Below are 25,359 nucleotides of genomic sequence, written 5' to 3'. Positions count from 1 at the left end.
TTGAAAATAAGGTAAAAAAAACGAGGAAATTGTGTGACCGGCCTTAATCCATAAAAGAGTCGTGAGGTTTGTAACAGGTGATTTTGGGAAGTTGTGATCATTACACAAGCTTATATCTCATTATTTTCATGAATAATTTGCTTGACAAACCCTACTTAAGTAGCACTTTGAACCATAGAGACGAGCAAAAGGTGGGACTCATATAGTGCCTAATTTTTTTTGTAACCTGATGAACTGATTGAAGGTACTAAAGTGAATCTGGTCTCTTTGTATTTGGAGATGATATATGCCGGTTTCATATCCCGCTTTATGTTAAGGTGACAATTTTAGAGATGTGATTTTGGCACTCTACTTTTAGCCAATGACACTCCATTTTTAGTTTTATTTACTCACATGATTAAGACACAAAGTGGAGTGTCAATGGTTAAAATTGGAATGTCAAAATCAATTTCTTAATCTTAACGCTCTCCTTATATGCACTCTTGTTTTGATATTTGTTCAAGCAAAATTTACAATACTATATACTTTGTTGTATTATAAAGTACACTGAACAAATGAAATGATAATATCGTCAAGTTATGTGTATAGTGATCAAAATTGTAAAAGTAGTAAAAAGTGGGTGTGGAAACCTATTTCTCCTACAAGAAGGGTGGATAGTCAAAAGTGCTCAATTCTCCACCACACATCGTATGGGCTTTACCATTTGATGTGTAAGGCAGATATCCCTATAAGGCAGTACGGCGGCCGGCGGCCGATTAGACCGTTCATTTTGACAATAGATGACTCAAATTTTAATTTGAATAATGGACGGTTCAGATTAATAGGAGTTTGGATTAATCTGAGACGTTGACGTCGAAATGAACGACCGGATCGACCGGCAGCCCCTGTAGTGCAGGGTGTGCTACAAGATTTCCAAATCCGTAACTTACACAGTGGAAAAGGCTGGAGCATTCACGACGGTGCTCCAAGAGTACTAAATAATCAATCGGTCTCTAGGGAAAATTTTAAGGGTGGAGCATTCGGTGCTCCAAGAAAGAGTATTGAATAATCACTCGGACTCCGTTCGTTTAAAGGTTTTAGATTTTGAATTCTAATCATTATTTTATTTCTATCCAATTATTACTTTCATTTTTCTCTTTATCTATCTCTAATTATTACTCATATTTTTAATCATTATTCTATTTGCCTCTACATTTATTATCTATAAATTTAAATTTAAAATCTCAAAACGAACAGGATCCGTCTCTAGAAAATTTTTTGCAATTTTTAAATTTAGTTAGAAAGAGAAAATGGGTCAAATTTAGTTAGAAAGAGAAAATGGGTCAATGGCGAGAGAATATTTGGGTCTATGTAGGAGTATTAAATTATTTTCCATCCACCCTTTAGAAAATTATTTTCCAATCAAACAGAGTACATTTTGGTCTAGACAACGACGCGTACCGGTCCTTGCGCTGGAGTTTAACGAGAAAAGTTTACACTCCAATCCAAGTCTCCAACGACTCGGATAAAAAAAAAAACAAAAAAAAAAGGTCTCCAACGACCCCACGAGGACGCCTCCTTGTGTGGAGGATGCGCCACCAGAAATCCTCCTTCATTTCTTTTCTTCATCACCACCACTCTTCCTCCCAACCTAGCTCAAACCAGACCAACAATGGCGTCTCAAAACCCTAACCGAACCCCCCTCTACCCAACCATACCCCAATCAAACCCAGATACCCTATCTCTATCCTCCTCCTCCCCCTCTCTCTACCCCAAAATCGACCCCTCCGACCTCGCCCCCTCAAACCTATTCCCACAAAATGACAATGTTGCCCCCTCGGCCCCGCCGGAGTCCGTCGAAGAGGTCATCCTCACCGTCCCCGGCTCCATCCTCCACTTGATCGACAAGCACTACAGCGTCCAGCTCGCGTGCGGCGATCTCTCCGTGATCCTTCTCCGCCAGGGCCAAAACGTCGTCGCCGTTCTCGCCAGAGTCGATGACGAGATCCAGTGGCCCTTGGCCAAGGACTTGGCCGCCGTCAAGCTCGACGAGTGTCATTACTTCTTCTCCCTCCGCCCTCCCAAAGACACCGGATCCGATTCTGATTCCAGCTCAGACTCCGACGACGATGATGATAGGGATAGTAAGTTGTTGAATTACGGGCTGACTATCGCGTCCAAGGGGCAGGAGAGCTTGATAAGAGAATTGGATAATGTTTTGGAGCAATTTAGTAGCTTTTCGGTATTGTTAACGCACCCGTGTCTGTTTTATATTTGTTGTCTTATCAAAAAACACACTAAGGCTCAGTATGGGTAAATGTGTGCTGAGTAGGAATTGAAAAGTGATGCCATATTTCCATGATTCCTACTCTTGGAACTGACTCACTGAAATAGGAATGTGATTCATGATGGCGTATTCAACCGAGAATCACATTTCCAAACTAAGTAGGAATCTGATCCTTCCCATCCCTGCAGTAATCCTAGATTCCTGCCTCAATCCATAAAAAAGGAGACGTTTGACTCTAGTAAATTTCCAATAAGATCACCAAATTAATCCAAACATCAAAATAGAATTACTACAGATATTGAGTTTGAAGGAATTCGGTTCCTAGTAATCAAATTCCTCTTCCTACTGATGATTACGGGCATCCTAACATAGCCTAAAGTTCATTTACTGCCCTATCAACACACATTTCAAACTTGTATCTCCGCTATATTTATTTGTGTTTATTCGACCCTTATGTAATTGAACGATTACACAATTGAAACAAAGTGGTTCTCCTAATTCCTCAGTCTACACTTACAGGTACAAAGAGTACAGGAGAAGGGGGAGAAGGGGGAGGTGTTGGATGGGAGGGTGGCGAAGGAGGTTTCACCAGGGGAGTTGATGGAGGATGAGAGGAAGAAGGAGATGATGGAGGGGAGGTGTGCGGCATACTGGACAACGTTGGCGCCAAATGTGGAAGATTATGGTGGGATGGCGGCGAAGATGGTTGCGGCGGGGTCGGGGCAGCTTATTAAAGGGATTTTGTGGTGTGGGGATGTGACTGTTGATAGGTTGAGGTGGGGGAATGAGGTTATGAAGAAGAGGATGAAACCAGGGTCGGCTTCAGAGATTAGTCCTGAAACCTTGAAGAGAATCAAAAGGTTCGCTTTTTGTTTGCTGCTGTTTTTTTGTTGTCTTAGCGCTTCATTTGCATATGCAATCGAGCTTTCATTTCCTTGTTTGTTTGGGTTCTTTTTCTAAAGTAGTATAGTTCCAAGAAAATCTTAATCTGTACTATCCTAGGCGAATGGGGAGGAGGGGTAGGGTTTGAACTTGAACTCTCGCCAAATGAAGTGCCCATCACTTGCCCTACAAACTGAGCTGGAGATAACTTCATTCGATTGGTGATTGATTTTGTTAGTTTTGTTGATTCTTTGCGACTTTCTGTAATTTTTTTAATGTGTTTATGCATTACATTATCAGAGTCGTACTCGGTACCTGTAAAATTGGGGAATGCCTAATTAATGAATATCTCTAATGTTTATGGTTTGATTATTGTTGTAGGGTTAAGAAGGTCTCAAAATTAACAGAGAAGGTGGCAATTGGGGTCCTGTCTGGGGTTGTGAAGGTTTCGGGGTTCTTCACGAGTTCGGTTGCTAACTCAAAAGTGGGCAAGAAGTTCTTTGGCCTCTTGCCAGGGGAAGTTGTTCTTGCTTCCCTCGACGGATTTAGTACGTGGATCTTCTCCCTCCCTCTGTGTGTGTGTGTGTGTGTGTTTGGATGTGTTCAAGTTTTATTTGATACGGAAACACATAAGAATTGCCTTTCACTTGGAAGCAGAGTGAAGAACAGACAGGCACTCCATGAAATATGTGATTACATTCTTACGCGTGTGAAGTATAAGCAGTCAAAATGTGTATCTTTTCCTGTTATGCCATTGGAGTGGAGCTAGATATTCACATTGCATGCATTGCTTTGTGTATATACTTGTCTTCAGACTTCTCTGAGGGTCGAGATTTATTTTTGGTGGGATGATCTTTTTCTATGGGTACCATAACCTTTACTTATCATTGGTTTGTTTAACCTAGTTTTTGGCTTTGTTTCTAGGAAAAAGAGGAACACAGTATCAAGGAAAAATATATTTTCTCCTTCGCATTTTCCCTTGCACTTTAAGAATGCTCACATTACTTTTTTAATGCTATGGTGAGAAGTATCGCGCGCGCGCGCGCGCGCGTGTGTGTGTGTGTGTGTGTGAGAGAGAGAGAGAGAGAGAGAGAGAGAGAGAGAGAGAGAGAGAGATCTACATATCTCTTTCCTATTTTCTCTGTCCTGTTTTTATGGTAATGTTTGGAATAATAATAAGTAATGGTAGCTGGTCTATCAGGTGGGGATTGTCAAATTTCACTTTACTGGTTTGGGCTGCATTTGCATTATTCTTTTCTTCGTATTTGTGTTCCACTTAGGTACATGAATTGCACATATGTTTCTGCTTTATACTATGGAGTAACTGAAATTGGCTACCCCAGCTAAATGATAAAATCTAGAAACTGAAGTTGAAGTGATTGAATTACTTAGCATTTGTGGAAGATTTGCTCATATTGGCTGCAGTTGGGGCATTAGATGCCCGGACATGGGAGGTTCTGAGCTTGCCGGAGAACTAGAATGCTTTTTCTTTACATGCATGGAGATAGCTCCGCTATGGAGGTGAATAAGCCCCTTTTGTGCCTCGTAGGTTATATGAGTGCCTGTGTGGGTATTCCTTGCCCTGGGGTTCCTGTGCTCCTTTATCTTTTTCAGCACGGCTTTACCCCAGAGTAGAGCTCGTGGAGGTGTGCCAATCACCTCCCAAGGTGACACCACACCACGTTCCTGGGAGAAGCCAACACAGAATTGAAATTGCAAATTTACGTGTTAGAATTGGTCACTTGAACATTCATAAGTTGGAGCAGCGAATGATAACTCATACCGGGATTTCTAGTTCGGAATAGGATAATGCAGTTGGGTCAGTCATGCCACAGAGTCCCAGTATGTATTGCCCGTGTGAACTTTTAAGTTATGATGGCAGAGGTCGTAAATGTAACATGACATTGACTTCTCTAATGGAGTTGGGGGAAGGGGCTGCAATACCATGGGGCTTGTATTTCCTTCTGCATAGTAAAAGTACATTTTTATTATGCAGCACCAGTGTTAATTTTCCATAAAACAATGCTCGGATGCTGGCTTCTTTTTTCTCTTTCCTAGGTTTAATCCTATTTTTTCGATTTTTAACCAGCATTGAGTTTTTCGTATACATCTCTACTCCTTAGGTTATATTTTTATAGTTATATCCTTGTGAAATAGGCAAGATCTGCGATGCTGTTGAAGTTGCTGGAAAGAGTGTGATGTCAACCTCATCCACTGTTACTACTGGACTTGTCTCTCACAGGTATTTTTCATCTTCCATATTGGATTTGCACATCCATGAGTCAGGCAAATGAAAATAAGAAAGGGGGAAGGGACAATAGATTAATGATCTGCGTTTAGCTTTATGTATTTCTTCGCACTCTGAATGTAATGACCAGATGCCGCATAGTGTATTATAGTCCGCTTTGCCCGCCATGCGGAACGTATGTGCCCATATACACACATCCATGTGGCCAGCACATGGCTTTGTTCCTTCCAAGTTAAATTGGGGAAAGGCCTTGTACTAAGAAAGTTCACAATCTTGCTTGTATACTATCAAGATCTTCTCCTTCCAATCAATGTCGGGCAATTTGAGTCTCCCATCCACCATATTCCAAGGCAGGCTCAAAACATCATGTTACCCAAATTATGCAACCTAGAGGGGGGGTGAATATGATTGCTAGTAATAATTACCAATAAAAATTTATCTCTAACAATATATGCAAACAATAAGTATGCAATCAAAATAGAGAGATAGAGAGATAGAACCCGTTTATAGTGGTTCGGTCCGGATTTGTCCACGGTCCGGCCCTACTCCACTTCTCCTCAAGCAATTACTTGAAGGTTAGACTAATCTTTAAAAGATTACAACTTGTAAGTCTTGCGGGTGCTTACAAGAACCAAATGCCTCTAGCTTTCCCGAGGAGCTAGCACAACCGCAAGAATTTTCTCCGAAAACTTCTCAAAAACAATAACACCCAAATTCCAACCCGAATTTGGTCTTCTAAGCTTTCAAGTGTTTGACTCAAACACTCACTTAGGAAATACAAGTATGTGAAGAAGGTATGAAAATTATCGCTCACGACTTGTACAAATTTTCTCTCAAGAATAATATGAAAGTGGAAGAACAATGAGAATTTTTGGCTTTGATCTTTTGAGAATTTGCTCTTGCAATAATATGGAATGTTGTAGCTTGTGTGTCTTCTCATTAATGAGTTCTTGATGCCTTATATAGCCATCCATATGCTTCCTAGCCGTTGGAACTAGCCGTTGGAAATAGCCGTTACAACTAGCCGTTAGAACTAGCCGTTGGAACTAGCCGTTAGAACTAGCCGTTGGAACTAGCCGTTGGAACTAGCCGTTAACAGAGTGGTCATCCGGGTGGTCGTCCGATGGTTTCCGGTTGTCACAGCTTTCTGTTCAGACAGCCGGCTTGTCAGCCGGTTCGTCAACCTGTGGCTCACAATTTCATCTAAATAAATCCGTTAAAGCATGTATTGAGCTCAATAAAGTCTTTGTAAATATAAATCATGAATCCAAGAGACTTTATGCTATATTTCAAGGTCACGAAAATATTTAGTTCGGGAATCGACTTTTCGATAATTTTGTATTTGCCGAATAAAAATATCATTGAATTAATCATCAAAATAATTAATAGAGATGCATATATATTTTCACAAATTATAATGCATACATTTTTCAACAATCTCCCCCTTTTTGATGATGACACAAAATGATAGTTTTTATGCAAGTAGGAGTTATGTCAATCTCCCCCTTAATACATGCACCAAAGCAGTTATCTATGATCAACGAGTAATAGCAATAATCAACAGATCATAGCAAGCAATTTTTTTAAATCAACAGATCATAGCGAGCAATTTTTTTAAATTTGCCCAAAATGGCAAGATAGATCAATTAAAACTTGGCTTTTTCTCCCCCTGTGACATCATAAAAAAAAACTAAAAAGAGAAAAACAATAGGGCCATGGTTCCAGCACCATGCCGCTCTTGCCCTGTAGCACTCTATCTTCGTTCATTGAGAGCTTGGCGTCCTTGATTTTCGTATTCTCGAATAATGGCTGCTACAACGGCAGCTATAATGCCAATCCAATACCACAGAGTATCCACATTTACATTCCATCCGAACCATGGTGGTATTCTCATGGTAAGTAACGCACACAGCAGAATGAAGATAAAGAGTTGCATCCAAATGGTTTGGATAAACAACCTGAACTCTGCTCGTTCGGCATCTCTTTCGTAAAACTCAAACGGTAACCCTTGCGGTATGTTTGCCATTGCTTGATGAGAGATTTAGGCCGAGAGAGAAGGAAAGATAGATAGATGAAGAGATAGAGAGAGTGTTGTTGAATTTATAGAGTATGAGAGAAGTGTTTGAGGATAAGGGATAGAGATGCGGCGCCGAATAGAGATAGGATAGGGGCGGTGCCGAATAGAGATAGGATAGGGGTGGCGCCGAATAGAGATAGGATAGGGGTGGCGCCGAAAAGAACAAGAATAGGGGAAGAAAATTGTGTTCGGGTGTTTATTGTTGTGTCCCCTTAATACATGCTCCCCCTAAAAGAGAGTTTTTTAAAGAATGCGAGGGGTATTACCGAGAATGATTATCCCTGCAAGCTTAGAGACAAGAAATTCATATCGGCGAAGTATATAAGAGACAATTTAAGCACTAAGCCATGAAGTTCATACAAACTAAGTGTAACAGACTTAATAAATCAGAGTTAGCAACGCAAAAGCTTGAATAAGTCTCAACCTCACGGTTGTCCGGTTGGACATCCGCTTGGACATCCGACTGACAAATGCAGGTTAAGTCCAGAAATCGTTTAAGAGGAGTAACATTAAAGACCATAAAACTGATTTTCTTCATACCAAACACAGGAAAATGAAACATATGATAAAATGTTTGGAGGGTGATTTCTTTATCAAGATCATTTGTACTCTCCATCAAGTATGATATTTACGAATTCAATCAACTCAACATTGAATCCAAAAAAAAAACTTTTGACATCAAGAACACAACTTTTTCATAAATGATTAGACATGCCGAGTTCTCGTCGAATGAAACAAAATTGTTCTTCACCAAGGGGTTTTGTGAAAATGTCCGCCAATTGCTTGTCGGTACTAATAAAGTTAAGTTCAATATCCCCTTTTTGAACATGATCTCTTATAAAATGATGTCTAATCTCAATATGTTTTGTTCGAGAATGTTGAATTGGATTCTTGGTTAAGCTAATTGCACTAGTATTATCACATTTAATAGGAATATGATCATATTGCAAATTGAAATCCTCCATTTGTTGTTTGATCCACAATATTTGGGCACAACAACTTCCGGCCGCTACATATTCCGCCTCGGCGGTAGATAGAGCTACGGAATTTTGTTTCTTGCTATGCCAAGACACTAGAGAGTGCCCTAGAAATTGGCAAGTCCCACTTGTACTTTTACGATCAACTTTGAAACCTCCAAAATCCGCATCCGAATAACCAATTAAATCAAATGCAACTCCACGTGGATAAAACAATCCTAAGTCATGAGAACCGCCAACATATTTAAAGATACGTTTAATAGCTTTTAAATGCGATTCTTTAGGACATGATTGAAATCTAGCACACATGCAAACACTAAACATTATATCCGGTCTACTTGCAGTGAGATAAAGTAATGAGCCGATCATACCTCGATACATCTTTTCATTGACGGCCTTACCATTCTCATCTTTGTCTAGCTTAGTTGATGTGCTCATTGGTGTGCTCATTGGCTTTGATCCTTCCATGCCAAACTTCTTAATAAGTTCTTTCGCATACTTGGCTTGGTTGATTAGGATCCCCTCATTAGTTTGCTTGATTTGAAGTCCGAGGAAGAAGTTAAGCTCCCCCATCATACTCATTTCAAATTCACCTTGCATACACTTAGCAAACTCTTTGCACATATTATCATTAGTGGCACCAAAGACAATATCATCAACATATATTTGAATAATGAGCATATCTTTACCTTTGGCTTTAATGAAAAGAGTAGTATCAATTTTTCCACGAGTAAAGCCATTGTCAAGCAAGAATGAACTAAGTCTATCATACCATGCACGTGGTGCTTGCTTCAAACCATATAAAGCTTTTGAGAGTTTAAAAACATGATCGGGGTATACATGATCTTCAAAGCCGGGAGGTTGTTTGACATAAACTTTCTCATTTATGAACCCATTCAAAAATGCACTTTTCACATCCATTTGATAAAGCTTGAAATTTTTGAAAGATGCAAAGGCAAGCAATATGCGAATAGCCTCTAATCTAGCTACCGGTGCAAAAGTTTCTTCAAAATCAATACCTTCTTCTTGATTATAACCTTGAGCAACAAGTCTAGCTTTATTCCTAACAATATTTCCGGATTCATCTAGCTTGTTACGAAAAACCCATTTAGTACCTATAATAGTGTGATCAAGAGGCTTAGGTACTAATGCCCAAACTTTATTCCTTTCAAATTGATTTAACTCATCTTGCATGGCCAAAATCCAATTTTCATCATCTTGAGCTTCCGGAAAGTTTTTAGGCTCAATTTGAGAAACAAAAGCTTGATTTTCACAAAAATTTCTATGAGACGAGCGAGTGGTTACCCCTTTCGAAACTTCTCCAAGAATCAAGTCCTTTGGATGGTTTTGCACGAATCTCCAATCCTTGGAAAGATCTTGGTTGTCTCCCATGGCATCTTGAGGTTGATTAATAACTTCATCTTCTTTGATTTGAGAGCTTTCTACTTGAGTATCACCATCAACTTTTTCTTGAATTGTCAAGTCATGAATCTCATGTGTAATTTCTAAGTCATCATTATCAACAACATTCTTAGTAGCACAAGGATTAGATTCATCAAAGGAAACGTGAATAGATTCTTCAACAAGATTAGTGCGCTTATTATAAATTCTATATGCTTTGCTAGTAAGAGAGTAACCAATAAAGATGCCTTCATCCGATTTTGAATCAAATTTACCCAAGTCATCTTTTCCATTGTTTAATACATAACATTTACAACCGAAGGCATGAAAGTAATTAATGTTGGGTATTCTACCATTCCAAAGCTCATAAGGAGTTTTCTTGAGGATAGGCCTAATTAAAACTCGATTCAAAATATAGCATGAGGTATTAACGGCTTCCGCCCAAAAATATTTTGGCAAAGAGTTTTCACAAAGCATAGTGCGGGCCATTTCTTCCAAAGTACGATTCTTTCTCTCAACTACTCCATTTTGTTGAGGAGTACGAGGTACAGAAAAGTTATGACCAATACCATGTTCATCACAAAACTTTTCATATAAAGAATTGTCAAGTTCTTTTCCATGATCCGTACGAATGTTAGAAATAACAACTCCTTTTTCATTTTGAACTCTTCTACAAAGTTTAGTGAAATTAGGATAAGCCTCATTCTTATGAGCTAGGAACATCACCCATGTATATCTAGAGAAATCATCAACAACAAGAAGACAATAATAGTTTCCACAAAGACTTGGAGAGCGAGTTGGTCCAAACAAATCCATATGAAGTAATTGCAAAGGTCTAGTAGTTGAAACAACATTTTTGGACTTAAAAAAAACCTTGGTTTGTTTTCCTTGTTGGCAAGGACCACAAAGTCTATCTTTTTCAAATTTGATTTTAGGAAGACCTTTTACCAAATTTTTTCTAGAGAGTTTTGAAATAGCATCCATACTTGCATGTCCTAGGCGCCTATGCCAAAGCCAACTATTTTCACTCAAAGCGGAAAAACATTTTATATCACAATTACTTAAATCATTGAGATTAAAAACATATACATTTTCAAATCTTTGTCCAACGAAGAGTGTCTTGTTGCTTTTGTCATTTTCAATGATACATTTGGATTTTTCAAAGATAACACGATTTTCTCTATCACATAATTGACTTATGCTAAGAAGATTGTGTTTTAAACCATTAACAAGTAAAACATCTTCAATAATAGGAGAATTACCTATATTGCCGATTCCTATGATTTTACCTTTGTTGTTGTCTCCAAATGTGACATGTCCACCATCTTTAGACGAAAGAGAATTGAAAGCCCTCTTGTCACCGGTCATGTGTCTTGAACATCCACTATCAAGGTACCAACTTCCTTCCTTGAGAGAACTTTTGAAGCATACCTACAATAGCACATCAATTCTTGACTTTTGGTACCCAAATCATCTTGGGTCCTTGAAGGTTAGCATTGATACGGTTCTTAGGAACCCAAACCTTTTTTGCATTAGAAGATGAGTATCCTTTCATAGGACATGTAGGAGAAATATGACCAATTTTACCACAATAATGACATGTCAATTTAGAATGGCTAGAAGGAGGAACATTTTTTTCAAAAAGATTTTTGTGTTGAGTGGGATTATAACCAATTCCGGCCTTGTGAAAAGAAACCATTTGTTTTCCAAGAAGAATGTCTAAACTTTCTTTTCCATTAGTGAGTTTTGAAAGAGAATTAGTTAAATCATCAATTTGTTTTTCTAAAGATTCGTTTTTGGAAGTATCCTTCAAATACTCTTTTTCTTTTTCCAAAGAGGTTCTTAAACTTTCATTTTCTTCCTCCAAAATATCTTTCTCTTCAATTAAATCATCTATTTCTAGTGAAAGATCTTTAGCAACCTTTTTAAGAAATTTGTTTTTAGAAACAACCTTTTCAAATTCTACTTTCAACTCTTTATAGGCAATAAATAATTCATCAAAGGAATAGGATGAGTCGAGATCTACCTCGTTTTCTTCGATGGCCATGAAACACAAGTTAGCGACCTCTTGTTGCTCATCGTCCTCATCGGAGCTACTATCGTCACTATTGTCCCATGCGGCCATCATAGCTCTCTTTTTGTCCTTCTTTGAATATTTTTTTGCATATGGACATTCACTTTTGATGTGGCCGGGCTTCTTGCACTCGTAGCAAATGATTGGATCCTTTTTACTATTTTCTTCTTTGCCTCCATCTTTTCTTGAAAATCCTCTGCCTTTGTGAGATGCTCTATTTTTGAGGAGTTTCTTGAACGTTTTTGTGATGAGCGCCATTTTTGAGGAGTTTCTTGAAAGTGAGGATGATGAAATGGCGCTCATCACAAAAACGTTCAAGAAACTCCTCAAAAATAGAGCATCTCACAAAGGCAGAGGATTTTCAAGAAAAGATGGAGGCAAAGAAGAAAATAGTAAAAAGGATCCAATCATTTGCTACGAGTGCAAGAAGCCCGGCCACATCAAAAGTGAATGTCCATATGCAAAAAAATATTCAAAGAAGGACAAAAAGAGAGCTATGATGGCCGCATGGGACAATAGTGACGATAGTAGCTCCGATGAGGACGATGAGCAACAAGAGGTCGCTAACTTGTGTTTCATGGCCATCGAAGAAAACGAGGTAGATCTCGACTCATCCTATTCCTTTGATGAATTATTTATTGCCTATAAAGAGTTGAAAGTAGAATTTGAAAAGGTTGTTTCTAAAAACAAATTTCTTAAAAAGGTTGCTAAAGATCTTTCACTAGAAATAGATGATTTAATTGAAGAGAAAGATATTTTGGAGGAAGAAAATGAAAGTTTAAGAACCTCTTTGGAAAAAGAAAAAGAGTATTTGAAGGATACTTCCAAAAACGAATCTTTAGAAAAACAAATTGATGATTTAACTAATTCTCTTTCAAAACTCACTAATGGAAAAGAAAGTTTAGACATTCTTCTTGGAAAATAAATGGTTTCTTTTCACAAGGTCGGAATTGGTTATAATCCCACTCAACACAAAAATCTTTTTGAAAAAGATGTTCCTCCTTCTAGCCATTCTAAATTGACATGTCATTATTGTGGTAAAATTGGTCATATTTCTCCTACATGTCCTATGAAAGGATACTCATCTTCTAATGCAAAAAAGGTTTGGGTTCCTAAGAACCGTATCAATGCTAACCTTCAAGGACCCAAGATGATTTGGGTACCAAAAGTCAAGAATTGATGTGCTATTGTAGGTATGCTTCAAAAGTTCTCTCAAGGAAGGAAGTTGGTACCTTGATAGTGGATGTTCAAGACACATGACCGGTGACAAGAGGGCTTTCAATTCTCTTTCGTCTAAAGATGGTGGACATGTCACATTTGGAGACAACAACAAAGGTAAAATCATAGGAATCGGCAATATAGGTAATTCTCCTATTATTGAAGATGTTTTACTTGTTAATGGTTTAAAACACAATCTTCTTAGCATAAGTCAATTATGTGATAGAGAAAATCGTGTTATCTTTGAAAAATCCAAATGTATCATTGAAAATGACAAAAGCAACAAGACACTCTTCGTTGGACAAAGATTTGAAAATGTATATGTTTTTAATCTCAATGATTTAAGTAATTGTGATATAAAATGTTTTTCCGCTTTGAGTGAAAATAGTTGGCTTTGGCATAGGCGCCTAGGACATGCAAGTATGGATGCTATTTCAAAACTCTCTAGAAAAAATTTGGTAAAAGGTCTTCCTAAAATCAAATTTGAAAAAGATAGACTTTGTGGTCCTTGCCAACAAGGAAAACAAACCAAGGTTTCTTTTAAGTCCAAAAATGTTGTTTCAACTACTAGACCTTTGCAATTACTTCATATGGATTTGTTTGGACCAACTCGCTCTCCAAGTCTTTGTGGAAACTATTATTGTCTTGTTGTTGTTGATGATTTCTCTAGATATACATGGGTGATGTTCCTAGCTCATAAGAATGAGGCTTATCCTAATTTCACTAAACTTTGTAGAAGAGTTCAAAATGAAAAAGGAGTTGTTATTTCTAACATTCGTACGGATCATGGAAAAGAACTTGACAATTCTTTATATGAAAAGTTTTGTGATGAACATGGTATTGGTCATAACTTTTCTGTACCTCGTACTCCTCAACAAAATGGAGTAGTTGAGAGAAAGAATCGTACTTTGGAAGAAATGGCCCGCACTATGCTTTGTGAAAACTCTTTGCCAAAATATTTTTGGGCGGAAGCCGTTAATACCTCATGCTATATTTTGAATCGAGTTTTAATTAGGCCTATCCTCAAGAAAACTCCTTATGAGCTTTGGAATGGTAGAATACCCAACATTAATTACTTTCATGCCTTCGGTTGTAAATGTTATGTATTAAACAATGGAAAAGATGACTTGGCTAAATTTGATTCAAAATCGGATGAAGGCATCTTTATTGGTTACTCTCTTACTAGCAAAGCATATAGAATTTATAATAAGCGCACTAATCTTGTTGAAGAATCTATTCACGTTTCCTTTGATGAATCTAATCCTTGTGCTACTAAGGATGTTGTTGATAATGATGACTTAGAAATTACACATGAGATTCATGACTTGACAATTCAAGAAAAAGTTGATGGTGATACTCAAGTAGAAAGCTCTCAAATCAAAGAAGATGAAGTTATTAATCAACCTCAAGATGCCATGGGAGACAACCAAGATCTTTCCAAGGATTGGAGATTCGTGCAAAACCATCCAAAGGACTTGATTCTTGGAGAAGTTTCGAAAGGGGTAACCACTCGCTCGTCTCATAGAAATTTTTGTGAAAATCAAGCTTTTGTTTCTCAAATTGAGCCTAAAAACTTTCCGGAAGCTCAAGATGATGAAAATTGGATTTTGGCCATGCAAGATGAGTTAAATCAATTTGAAAGGAATAAAGTTTGGGCATTAGTACCTAAGCCTCTTGATCACACTATTATAGGTACTAAATGGGTTTTTCGTAACAAGCTAGATGAATCCGGAAATATTGTTAGGAATAAAGCTAGACTTGTTGCTCAAGGTTATAATCAAGAAGAAGGTATTGATTTTGAAGAAACTTTTGCACCGGTAGCTAGATTAGAGGCTATTCGCATATTGCTTGCCTTTGCATCTTTCAAAAATTTCAAGCTTTATCAAATGGATGTGAAAAGTGCATTTTTGAATGGGTTCATAAATGAGAAAGTTTATGTCAAACAACCTCCCGGCTTTGAAGATCATGTATACCCCGATCATGTTTTTAAACTCTCAAAAGCTTTATATGGTTTGAAGCAAGCACCACGTGCATGGTATGATAGACTTAGTTCATTCTTGCTTGACAATGGCTTTACTCGTGGAAAAATTGATACTACTCTTTTCATTAAAGCCAAAGGTAAAGATATGCTCATTATTCAAATATATGTTGATGATATTGTCTTTGGTGCCACTAATGATAATATGTGCAAAGAGTTTGCTAAGTGTATGCAAGGTGAATTTGAAATGAGTATGATGGGGGAGCTTAACTTCTTCCTCGGACTTCAAATCAAGCAAACTAATGAGGGGATCCTAATCAACCAAGCCAAGTATGCGAAAGAACTTATTAAGAAGTTTGGCATGGAAGGATCAAAGCCAACGAGCACACCAATGAGCACATCAACTAAGCTAGACAAAGATGAGAATGGTAAGGCCGTCAATGAAAAGATGTATCGAGGTATGATCGGCTCATTACTTTATCTCACTGCAAGTAGACCGGATATAATGTTTAGTGTTTGCATGTGTGCTAGATTTCAATCATGTCCTAAAGAATCGCATTTAAAAGCTATTAAACGTATCTTTAAATATGTTGGCGGTTCTCATGACTTAGGATTGTTTTATCCACGTGGAGTTGCATTTGATTTAATTGGTTATTCGGATGCGGATTTTGGAGGTTTCAAAGTTGATCGTAAAAGTACAAGTGGGACTTGCCAATTTCTAGGGCACTCTCTAGTGTCTTGGCATAGCAAGAAACAAAATTCCGTAGCTCTATCTACCGCCGAGGCGGAATATGTAGCGGCCGGAAGTTGTTGTGCCCAAATATTGTGGATCAAACAACAAATGGAGGATTTCAATTTGCAATATGATCATATTCCTATTAAATGTGATAATACTAGCGCAATTAGCTTAACCAAGAATCCAATTCAACATTCTCGAACAAAACATATTGAGATTAGACATCATTTTATAAGAGATCATGTTCAAAAAGGGGATATTGAACTTAACTTTATTAGTACCGACAAGCAATTGGCGGACATTTTCACAAAACCCCTTGGTGAAGAACAATTTTGTTTCATTCGACGAGAACTCGGCATGTCTAATCATTTATGAAAAAGTTTTGTGTTCTTGATGTCAAAAGTTTTTTTTTTTTGGATTCAATGTTGAGTTGATTGAATTCGTAAATATCATACTTGATGAAGAGTACAAATGATCTTGATAAAGAAATCACCCTCCAAACATTTTATCATATGTTTCATTTTCCTGTGTTTGGTATGCAGAAAATCAGTTTTATGGTCTTTAATGCTACTCCTCTTAAACGTTTTCTGGACTTAACCTGCATTTGTCAGCCGGATATCCGAACACAATTTTCTTCCCCTATTCTTGTCCTAATCGGCGCCGCATCCCCTATCCTCAATCTCAAATTTCAAACAATTCGGCCGCATCCCCTATCCTATCTCTATTCGGTGCCGCATCCCCTATTATCTCTCTTTCGGCGCAGCAATTCAATCAATTCGGCGCACCATTTCAAACACTTCGGCGCAGCATTTCAAACAATTCGGCGCAGCATTTCAAACAATTCGGCAATCTCATACTCTATAAATTCAACAACACAATCTCTATCTCCTCATCTATCTATCTTTCCTTCTCTCTCGGCCTAAATCTCTCATCAAGCAATGGCAAACATACCGCAAGGGTTACCGTTTGAGTTTTACGAAAGAGATGCCGAACGAGCAGAGTTCAGGTTGTTTATCCAAACCATTTGGATGCAACTCTTTATCTTCATTCTGCTGTGTGCGTTACTTACAATAAGAATACCACCATGGTTCGGGTGGAATGTAAATGTGGATACTCTGTGGTATTGGATTGGCATTATAGCTGCCGTTGTAGCAGCCATTATTCGAGAATACGAAAATCAAGGACGCCAAGCTCTCAATGAACGAAGATAGAGTGCTACAGGGCAAGAGCGGCATGGTGCTGGAACCATGGCCCTATTGTTTTTCTCTTTTTAGTTTTTTTTTATGATGTCACAGGGGGAGAAAAAGCCAAGTTTTAATTGATCTATCTTGCCATTTTGGGCAAATTTAAAAAATTGCTTGCTATGATCTGATGATTATTGCTATTACTCGTTGATCATAGATAACTGCTTTGGTGCATGTATTAAGGAGATTGGCATAACTCCTACTTGAATAAAAACTATCATTTTGTGTCATCATCAAAAAGGGGGAGATTGTTGAAAAATGTATGCATTATAATTTGTGAAAATTTATATGCATCTCTATTAATTATTTTGATGATTAATTCAATGATATTTTTATTCGGCAAATACAAAATTATCGAAAAGTCGATTCCCGAATTAAATATTTTCGTGACCTTGAAATATAGCATAAAGTCTCTTGGATTCATGATTTATATTTACAAAGACTTTATTGAGCTCAATACATGCTTTAACGGTTTATTTAGATGAAATTGTGAGCCACAGGTTGACGAACCGGCTGACAAGCCGGCTGTCTGAACAGAAAGCTGTGACAACCGGACGACCACCCGGATGACCACTCTATCAAACGGCTAGTTCCAACGGCTAGTTTCAAACGGCTAGTTTCCAACGGCTAGTTTCAAACGGCTAGTTTCCAACGGCTAGTTTCCAACGGCTAGTTCCAACGGCTAGTTTCCAACGGCTAGGAAGCATATGGATGGCTATATAAGGCATCAAGAACTCATTAATGAGTACATACACAAGCTACAACATTCCATATTATTGCAAGAGCAAATTCTCAAAAGATCAAAGCCAAAAATTCTCATTGTTCTTCCACTTTCATATTATTCTCGAGAGAAAATTTGTACAAGTCGTGAGCGATAATTTTCATACCTTCTTCACATACTTGTATTTCCTAAGTGAGTGTTTGAGTCAAACACTTGAAAGCTTAGAAGACCAAATTCGGGTTGGAATTTGGGTGTTATTGTTTTTGAGAAGTTTTCGGAGAAAATTCTTGCGGTTGTGCTAGCTCCTCGGGAAAGCTAGAGGCATTCGGTTCTTGTAAGCACCCGCAAGACTTACAAGTTGTAATCTTTTAAAGATTAGTCTAACCTTCAAGTAATTGCTTGAGGAGAAGTGGAGTAGGGCCGGACCGTGGACAAATCCGGACCGAACCACTATAAACGGGTTCTATCTCTCTATCTCTCTATTTTGATTGCATACTTATTGTTTGCATATATTGTTAGAGATAAATTTTTATTGGTAATTATTACTAGCAATCCTATTCACCCCCCCTCTAGGTTGCATAATTTGGGTAACAAGCTCAATAAAGTCTTTGTAAATATAAATCATGAATCCAAGAGACTTTATGCTATATTTCAAGGTCACGAAAATATTTAGTTCGGGAATCGACTTTTCGATAATTTTGTATTTGCCGAATAAAAATATCATTGAATTAATCATCAAAATAATTAATAGAGATGCATATATATTTTCACAAATTATAATGCATACATTTTTCAACACATCACAATAAATTATTGCAGGATCCATCAGGTGAAAAATGAATATAAACATACATAATGGCCTTGGCAGAGTATTCTCGATACACTGCAGTGTGCTGATAGAAATATGGTTTGGGGTGTCTGATGTAGGAAATTGTGACATTTGTCAGAAAGTCGTATTCATTTGATTTTGATGCTCACGGGCACCAAAATTATTTGTCTTCTCTATTCTACAGTATATGGCAGTGATACAATGATAGTTAACAAATGTGTGAGTTGCAGTTCTATGATAACTCAATTACTGGCCATGGTGTGAGGTGCATGTCCAATTGGACACGTCAGTAACATATACCATAGCCCTTGTAACTTGGATATGTCGGTAACATATACCATAGCCCTTGTACACGAGTGTCAAGTCTTTGGCAAGGATAATTCACACATTTAGACTTCAGAATAGGGAAACAAGAGTGTAACATATATTTTGATGCCACTTACCAAAGCAGCATTACAATACTCAATTTCTTCGTTGGATTAGGCCCTATGTTTAAAGGGTCCTCTACCCATGGCTCAAAATTTCCTTGTGAAGCTACATGAAACAAATTTTTCGAAGTCCTGCAGAAAAAAAATTGCTAATTGCCCAAAGTGCTGATACAAGATATTCCTAGGAGTTTTCCTATCTAGCAGACAGACTGATGGGGCTAGTTCGTGTGAGACTTTGTCCCGGAATTAAAAGGGCCTGCCACTAATGGACGGTGGGATTGGTCCCCTAGGGATTACTCGAGGTGTGTGTAGGCTGACTTGGACATCCTAAGTTCTCAAAAGACATTCAAGGTTTCATAGTTAGATTTTCAAACTTATGCAATCATAATTTTTAACTCAGAAAAGCTTGTCACCTCAGATTTATGTGGGAAATGTGAATTTGAAGAATAGCATTTGACCCAGTACAGGTATGGGGAAGAGGCAGCTAAGGCAACAAGTGAAGGACTTGATGCTGCAGGGCACGCTGTTGGGACGGCATGGGCTGTTTTCAAGATTCGGAAGGCTCTCAACCCTAAAAGTGTTCTAAAGCCCACCACCTTAACCAAGTCCGCCGCCAAAACTCTGGCTGCTGAGAAGAAAAAGAAATCCAAGAGTTCCAAGTAATTATATGTGCATTTGAACTTCTACGGTATCCATTTCCATCAGATTGTGAGCTCCGCTTGTCTTGTCTCCTTAACATGTTATTAAAAATGCCCTTTTCCTGTTAGATTCTGTAGATATCATTCACTGTAGAAGATGGCTCAAAAAAGCTGACTGTAGTTCTTGTTGTAGTCATTTGTTGTAAGCTTATCCGTTATTCCGTGAGTCGTGACTCCTTCTGGCCATCATATTGAGATGGGACATTGTCGATCTTTTCCATACTGTTCAGGAAACAAAAAATGAACCTCCTCCTATTCTTCCGTTCAACTCTAGATTACGAGGAAAGATAACTTACTTAATCACAACAATGATTCGTACCGGCCCAACGAAGGCGAAATTTGAGAAGCCTTTGGTTTTAAAGTTTATTTTTAGGTACGAAACAACTATTCTTTCTTTCTGTGTGTTTTAGTTGGATATATGTGAATCCATATGTTTAGTACGTAAATTGAGATTTGTAGCTATCACTAAAATCTACTTTTTTTTCCTTTTGTTTGTGCAGAGTCTTTCTGATGATTTAATATTTTTTTTTGGTAAGTAATGATTTAATATTTTACTAGGTTGGTAAACATTATTTTCTTGAATCATTCTTTTAACTCTTTCATCAATCAATAATCAATTGTTATTTAATGATATCCCAAGTACACATCATTTTCCACCCATGATCATTCTGCTTTAGATGACTCTTGTTATCCTATGCACTTCCTCATTATCTATCAACTCAAGCTTATGGACAAGTGCGAAAGGCCAAATTACCTCTCAAACCTTTTTAATTCTCAATGTAATAATTTAATGATGACAACCAAGTAAGTTTTTACATCATCCATTCTCATCTACCTACTCTTATCCACCCATATCAACGACCTACAACTCAAACCAAGTATAAGTTAATCCCACTCCTTAACTAAACCTCCTCGTAACATATCCACCTCTTATCCACCCAAAATCTTATCCGCCTGACAAACGGGTCATACAGGTCTTGTGTGGGCTCCATTTTGTCGCAATGGAAGTATTTTAGGCTATTGGTGATCGGAAACTTCTCTTGCGAGTCTAAGTGGTGTCCTCCTAGGACCATGGTATTTTGTTCCTTTGTTTGGATTATATCTAACAACTCTTTATTGTCTAATGGACCGAATGGACCAATCAATTTGGGACCGAGCCCAACATTCACCACCAGTGGCCTAATTAAAGTCCGGGTAAAGTTTTGTGTGGACTAACCCAACACAGGAACTAATAGCAGGCTGGTGGCGTCAAACCCAAACCAAAACTTTCTGAAACTCCGAGTATGTTGCGTGTGGACTAACCCCAGCATAAGAACTAATCACATGCTGGGGGAGTCAAACTCGAACCCTGACTAAAAAAACTTTCTGAAGCTCTGAGTTGCAAGTGACTACCACTGCGCCAATCGTTGCCTGGAAACTTCACTGTTGGCCAGTGCTTGATTAACACATACTGTGCAAACATTAGTCCTTGTGGCTAAGGAGAGCTCCTGTGGGGAACCCACTAGATGATGGACCCTACCATCCCTAGGTAAATAGCCAAGGGAAATTAACCACATTCTAGACAAGTCATTGTGTGATATTTATCTGTTAATCTGCATTATGGGGACACCAACATGGGATATCATGGAATGTGATGTCTTTGTTCCTTTCCATTTGCACCAATACCTCTCCAATGGCCACATACTTTTTCATAACCCTTGCTAAACGAATCAGATGCTCCTGAAGTGTCATAACCTTCCAGCCCCAATAAATACATACATACACCACTCAAATGATACAGATATTTGGTTATGACAGTGACTATACTTTCTTCTTTACTTTCTACTTAAAATAATTAGAGTTTTTAGAATGGAAACATTACAAGATTGACACCGCTAAAAAACGACGAAAACGGCTTGTCCTGATAAGAACCCGATTACAAAAACTTAAGCACAATTTGCGAACTTCTCTTTCGGTAACTTCCTTTAACCTCTATACATGTATCATAGGCTGCCACGGTATTTTCTTTTGTTAAGAAAACTTTAACCCTCCATTTGTATATTACAACAAGAATCACAACAATCGGACACCCCGTGCAAAGATTTAGGCCAAAGTCACTAATTTACCTTACTGTAACTGGGTCAAATCGATAACCGCTAAATTCAACATTAGCACAACAGGGTAGATTTGAGCAGCACTACTTACCCGGAAAATTCGCCTGCAATTTGATATCCAAGGACAAGACTCCCTTGGGACGGTGACCCGCAATAAGAAGTTAAAATCTATGCCGTAAATTTTAAATTCTGAGCAGTTTTTCATGTAAATTTTCCAATGAGTGTCATTTTTAAAAAAATGAAAAGTAGCGCTCTGGACAGAAAAACCATAATGGGTGGGTGGCCTCCCTGCTTTGTATGGTAAAGAAATGATTTTCACCAAGCATGAAATTGACAAATTGGAGAGCAAAATCCCATGAAGCAAAGTGAGTGAAGGAAAAACATAAGTAACATGCTTTTCACATACTGATCTCCACAAATTTGTGCCGGGTAAAACAAGACCATAACAATAGGCATTCGTGGGCATTGGAAAGTAAATAAGTGATTATCTTCCATAACATTGCATGTTTGAATCTTATGGAGGCCAAACATTTCAAACAGTGAGGCCAATGAAGGGTTCGTCTGGTCGTTAACTTCAGAGTTCCGGAATTATTTAAGTAAGCCTGAGCCATTATCTCGGGTAATGTATTTTAAGGTGGAAAGAGTCACTAGTGCAATGTTTATTAGAGGCTCAAAAGCAGCACTCAAAAGTCCAGGTGAATAATGCACAATAGTTGCACGCTCACACCTTCGGTTTACATAATATTATTTATGGCCGCCCTTGCCAAACAAGATTTTGAGAGAGAGAGAGAGAGAGAGAGAGAGAGAGAGAGAGGGAGATTTGGCATCACTTTCTCCAAAGATAAACCGACCACTGAGTTCTCTTTCTTCCTCGTTTTTCTTGTTGCCTTTTTTTTAGGACCCGGGGACCCTGCCGAGCGGCACCCCTGCCGAGCGGGTGCCGAGCAGCCAATCCGGCCGTTCATCTCGGAATCAACGGCCCGAATCGAAACATCTTTTTCCTTTTCTTTTTCTTTTTTTTTAAATCCGTTCGGTACCTTTACATCCGGGCCATCCAAAACACTTTTGGACGGCCGAGATGCGCTCGGCACCGCTGCCAAGCACCTCTGCTTGGCAGCATCTCCCAATCCTTTTTTTTTTATAACCGGATGTCTTGGTCAGTTTGTATGCACCTCGATTAATTCCAGAGCCCTAAAATTAACGATCGGACAAATCCTTCAGTGGCCTCAAGGTTTGGAATTTTTATCTGTGAAATTCAAACATTCGACCTCATAGAAAAAAAAACAATTATTTTCTAATATCCACTTGACCAAACCTTTCGGATTTTTTTTTTTTTATATCTTGTTGTCATATTCACCCTCAAAGCCTCTTTGTTGGGCCTGTAAAATATTGCACGGACCCAAGTACGGACAAGTCTAAGGGAATGTTCACTTTAAGACCACAGGGACGTGTCAAAAATATTAGTAATTTTGTGTTGTTTCCTTTATTTTCCAATTCTCGGTAGGTGAATGCCATAAGACCGTATTGGCTGGCATGTAAGTAAACAACAAATCAAAGGTCCAAAATTCAGTTACGTAACGATCTTTATTTAAAACATTTGGAAGGAAACTTTGAAACGCATCAGAGGTAAATGGGAAGTTTGAAAGTTGTTTCTGCCTGTTAAACCCCTGCACTGATTAGCTTTATATGGATTTGCAGCAATTTTTTAGTAGCTCGATCTAAGTTATTTAAGACTTTATAAGGGGCCTTCGGGTTTAAGCTAGTAATGGGATTTGAAGATGGAAATTCCATTTGGAGGTAGCTTAATTATATAATTCAATTTGTTGCAGCTGTATTCTTCCTTCCAATTTAATTGGCACCACTAAAAGAGTTAATACCTGAATTATTATGCAGTGCCTTGAATTTGGGCAACCTCTGTCCGGACTGGAGTCACGTCCGCCCGACGAGTGTGTTCTTGGGAAAAACCGCTGATCTCGGTATATTTCGTCTGGAAGGGGTCATCGACACCGAATGCATGCGTTTTTATGTCAGATTTGGCTTATTTTTTGTGCTAACCTACACCAAGGGACCTTGGGGTTTACTAGAGTTTGTCTTACGGGCTTGATATTAGTGTTTTGGGTATCTATTTCGGTTCCACTTGGGTTTGCTCTCCCTTTCAAGTTCCACTGGCGTTTTGTCCCTGACATTGTTGCGTGCTTCTTTGAGGGTGAAGGACAAAGCCAGTTCTTTGTAATCTCTCCTTGTTCATAGTAAAACCTCTCTCACTCTGCGCCTGTGGAATACGTGAAAGCTTAGGCTTGTTCAGAACTACGTAAATCGTTGTGTCCTTACTTTGATTTTGCTTGTTAGGTTGTTTATTTTCTTCTTCGTGGTTGTCATATCATGAATATTTTGCTTATAGGAAGAAAAACCCTTCATTGTCATTCAACATGTATATGATTCCGTTTTTCCTATTCCTTATTTGCCATATTCAAATTCTTTGATTACATTTGGATTTTGTTCAATCAAGGAAGACAAGTGTGATCACTTTTGGGATCACAATCTTGAAACTCATGGCTTTGTTATATTTGAAGGGGAGGAAAAATGATTCTTAGTTGTGGTGCATAATAACTTCTGCTTGGAATCACTAGGACCAAATCATAGTCATTTATTTGTTCCTTTGTCAAGAATCCACATATGTTGAAAGAAAACATTGAAGGGACATCCTGTTTATCCATGGTTAATTTAGGATCCTAGGTCTTGGATATCCAACCATCAAAACACATAAAAGAATAAAGTAAAAGAAAATTTCTAACCTCTGCCCTAGAGGTAGAGAATAATAGGTAAAAAATACATTGATATCTGATAAAGTGCATTGATATATGTGAAAGTATATTAATATCCGTGAAATATGTATTGAAATTCGAATTTGTTTGGAATTATTTGCATGTTATCCGTCGCCTAATAGGCTGAGGTTAGCAAGAGCCAAAGTGAAATGGTTGGTTGAGTGGGAGCACAACAATAAGTAAGAGGCTTACCGGCAAGCTTGCATATAAAACTCTCACCGCTAGAAAAAAAAAAACTCTTGGAATTACTCAAGGTTTACCTAGTTGTTAACTTTAAGGTTTTGAAATTAGTCAAGGTGCGTACAAGTTGGCCCGATACTCAGTTATCAAAGAAAAACCATCAACACAAAAAAGCTCACGAGATTTCTACTACGGTTTGATTACAAAATCTCCTTGGGTTTTGGCTTTTGGAAAGTTAAAGAAGACTGTACTTGGTCAAGAATGGTTTTTGGCAATTCCATTCCATAATTACAACGGTCCAAATTTGTCAAAGAGAATTGAAAAAAGGGGGGGGGGGGGGGGGGGGGGGGGGGGGGGAGGTATGGATGAGGAATAAGTGAATAACACTACACCTCCTCCAACTTTGAAAGCTACTTGCTATTGTTGTGCCTCTAAAAGGTTGGTAGTGACACTAGTATAAATATCAACTTCTCTCTCTCTCTCT

At 38.2% G+C, this 25,359-nt stretch overlaps 1 protein-coding gene across 1 annotated transcript; it reads left to right on the top strand.

Annotated features, from left to right (window-relative positions):
• The first annotated feature begins 1,470 nt into the window (after positions 1-1,470).
• Positions 1,471-20,045, top strand: LOC131302574 (protein EARLY-RESPONSIVE TO DEHYDRATION 7, chloroplastic). The gene is made up of 5 exons (XM_058329276.1): positions 1,471-2,221; positions 2,786-3,126; positions 3,530-3,696; positions 5,306-5,390; positions 19,547-20,045. The coding sequence occupies exons 1-5, from the start codon at positions 1,652-1,654 to the stop codon at positions 19,740-19,742; spliced, it is 1,359 nt and encodes a 452-aa protein (XP_058185259.1). The 5' UTR covers positions 1,471-1,651; the 3' UTR covers positions 19,743-20,045.
• The last annotated feature ends 5,314 nt before the right edge of the window (positions 20,046-25,359 follow it).

The sequence above is a fragment of the Rhododendron vialii genome, chromosome 10a (genome assembly GCF_030253575.1).
Source record: "Rhododendron vialii isolate Sample 1 chromosome 10a, ASM3025357v1".
Lineage (NCBI taxonomy): Eukaryota > Viridiplantae > Streptophyta > Magnoliopsida > Ericales > Ericaceae > Rhododendron > Rhododendron vialii.
This window is presented reverse-complemented; position numbering and strand designations above follow the sequence as displayed.

Excerpts from the sequence above, each read along its gene's own strand:
- LOC131302574 (XM_058329276.1), top strand. The coding sequence starts at position 1,652 with ATGGCGTCTCAAAACCCTAACCGAACCCCCCTCTACCCAACCATACCC. Across the intron at positions 3,127-3,529 it reads ACCTTGAAGAGAATCAAAAG|GGTTAAGAAGGTCTCAAAAT; the intron begins GTTCGCTTTTTG and ends TTATTGTTGTAG. Across the intron at positions 3,697-5,305 it reads TGCTTCCCTCGACGGATTTA|GCAAGATCTGCGATGCTGTT; the intron begins GTACGTGGATCT and ends CTTGTGAAATAG.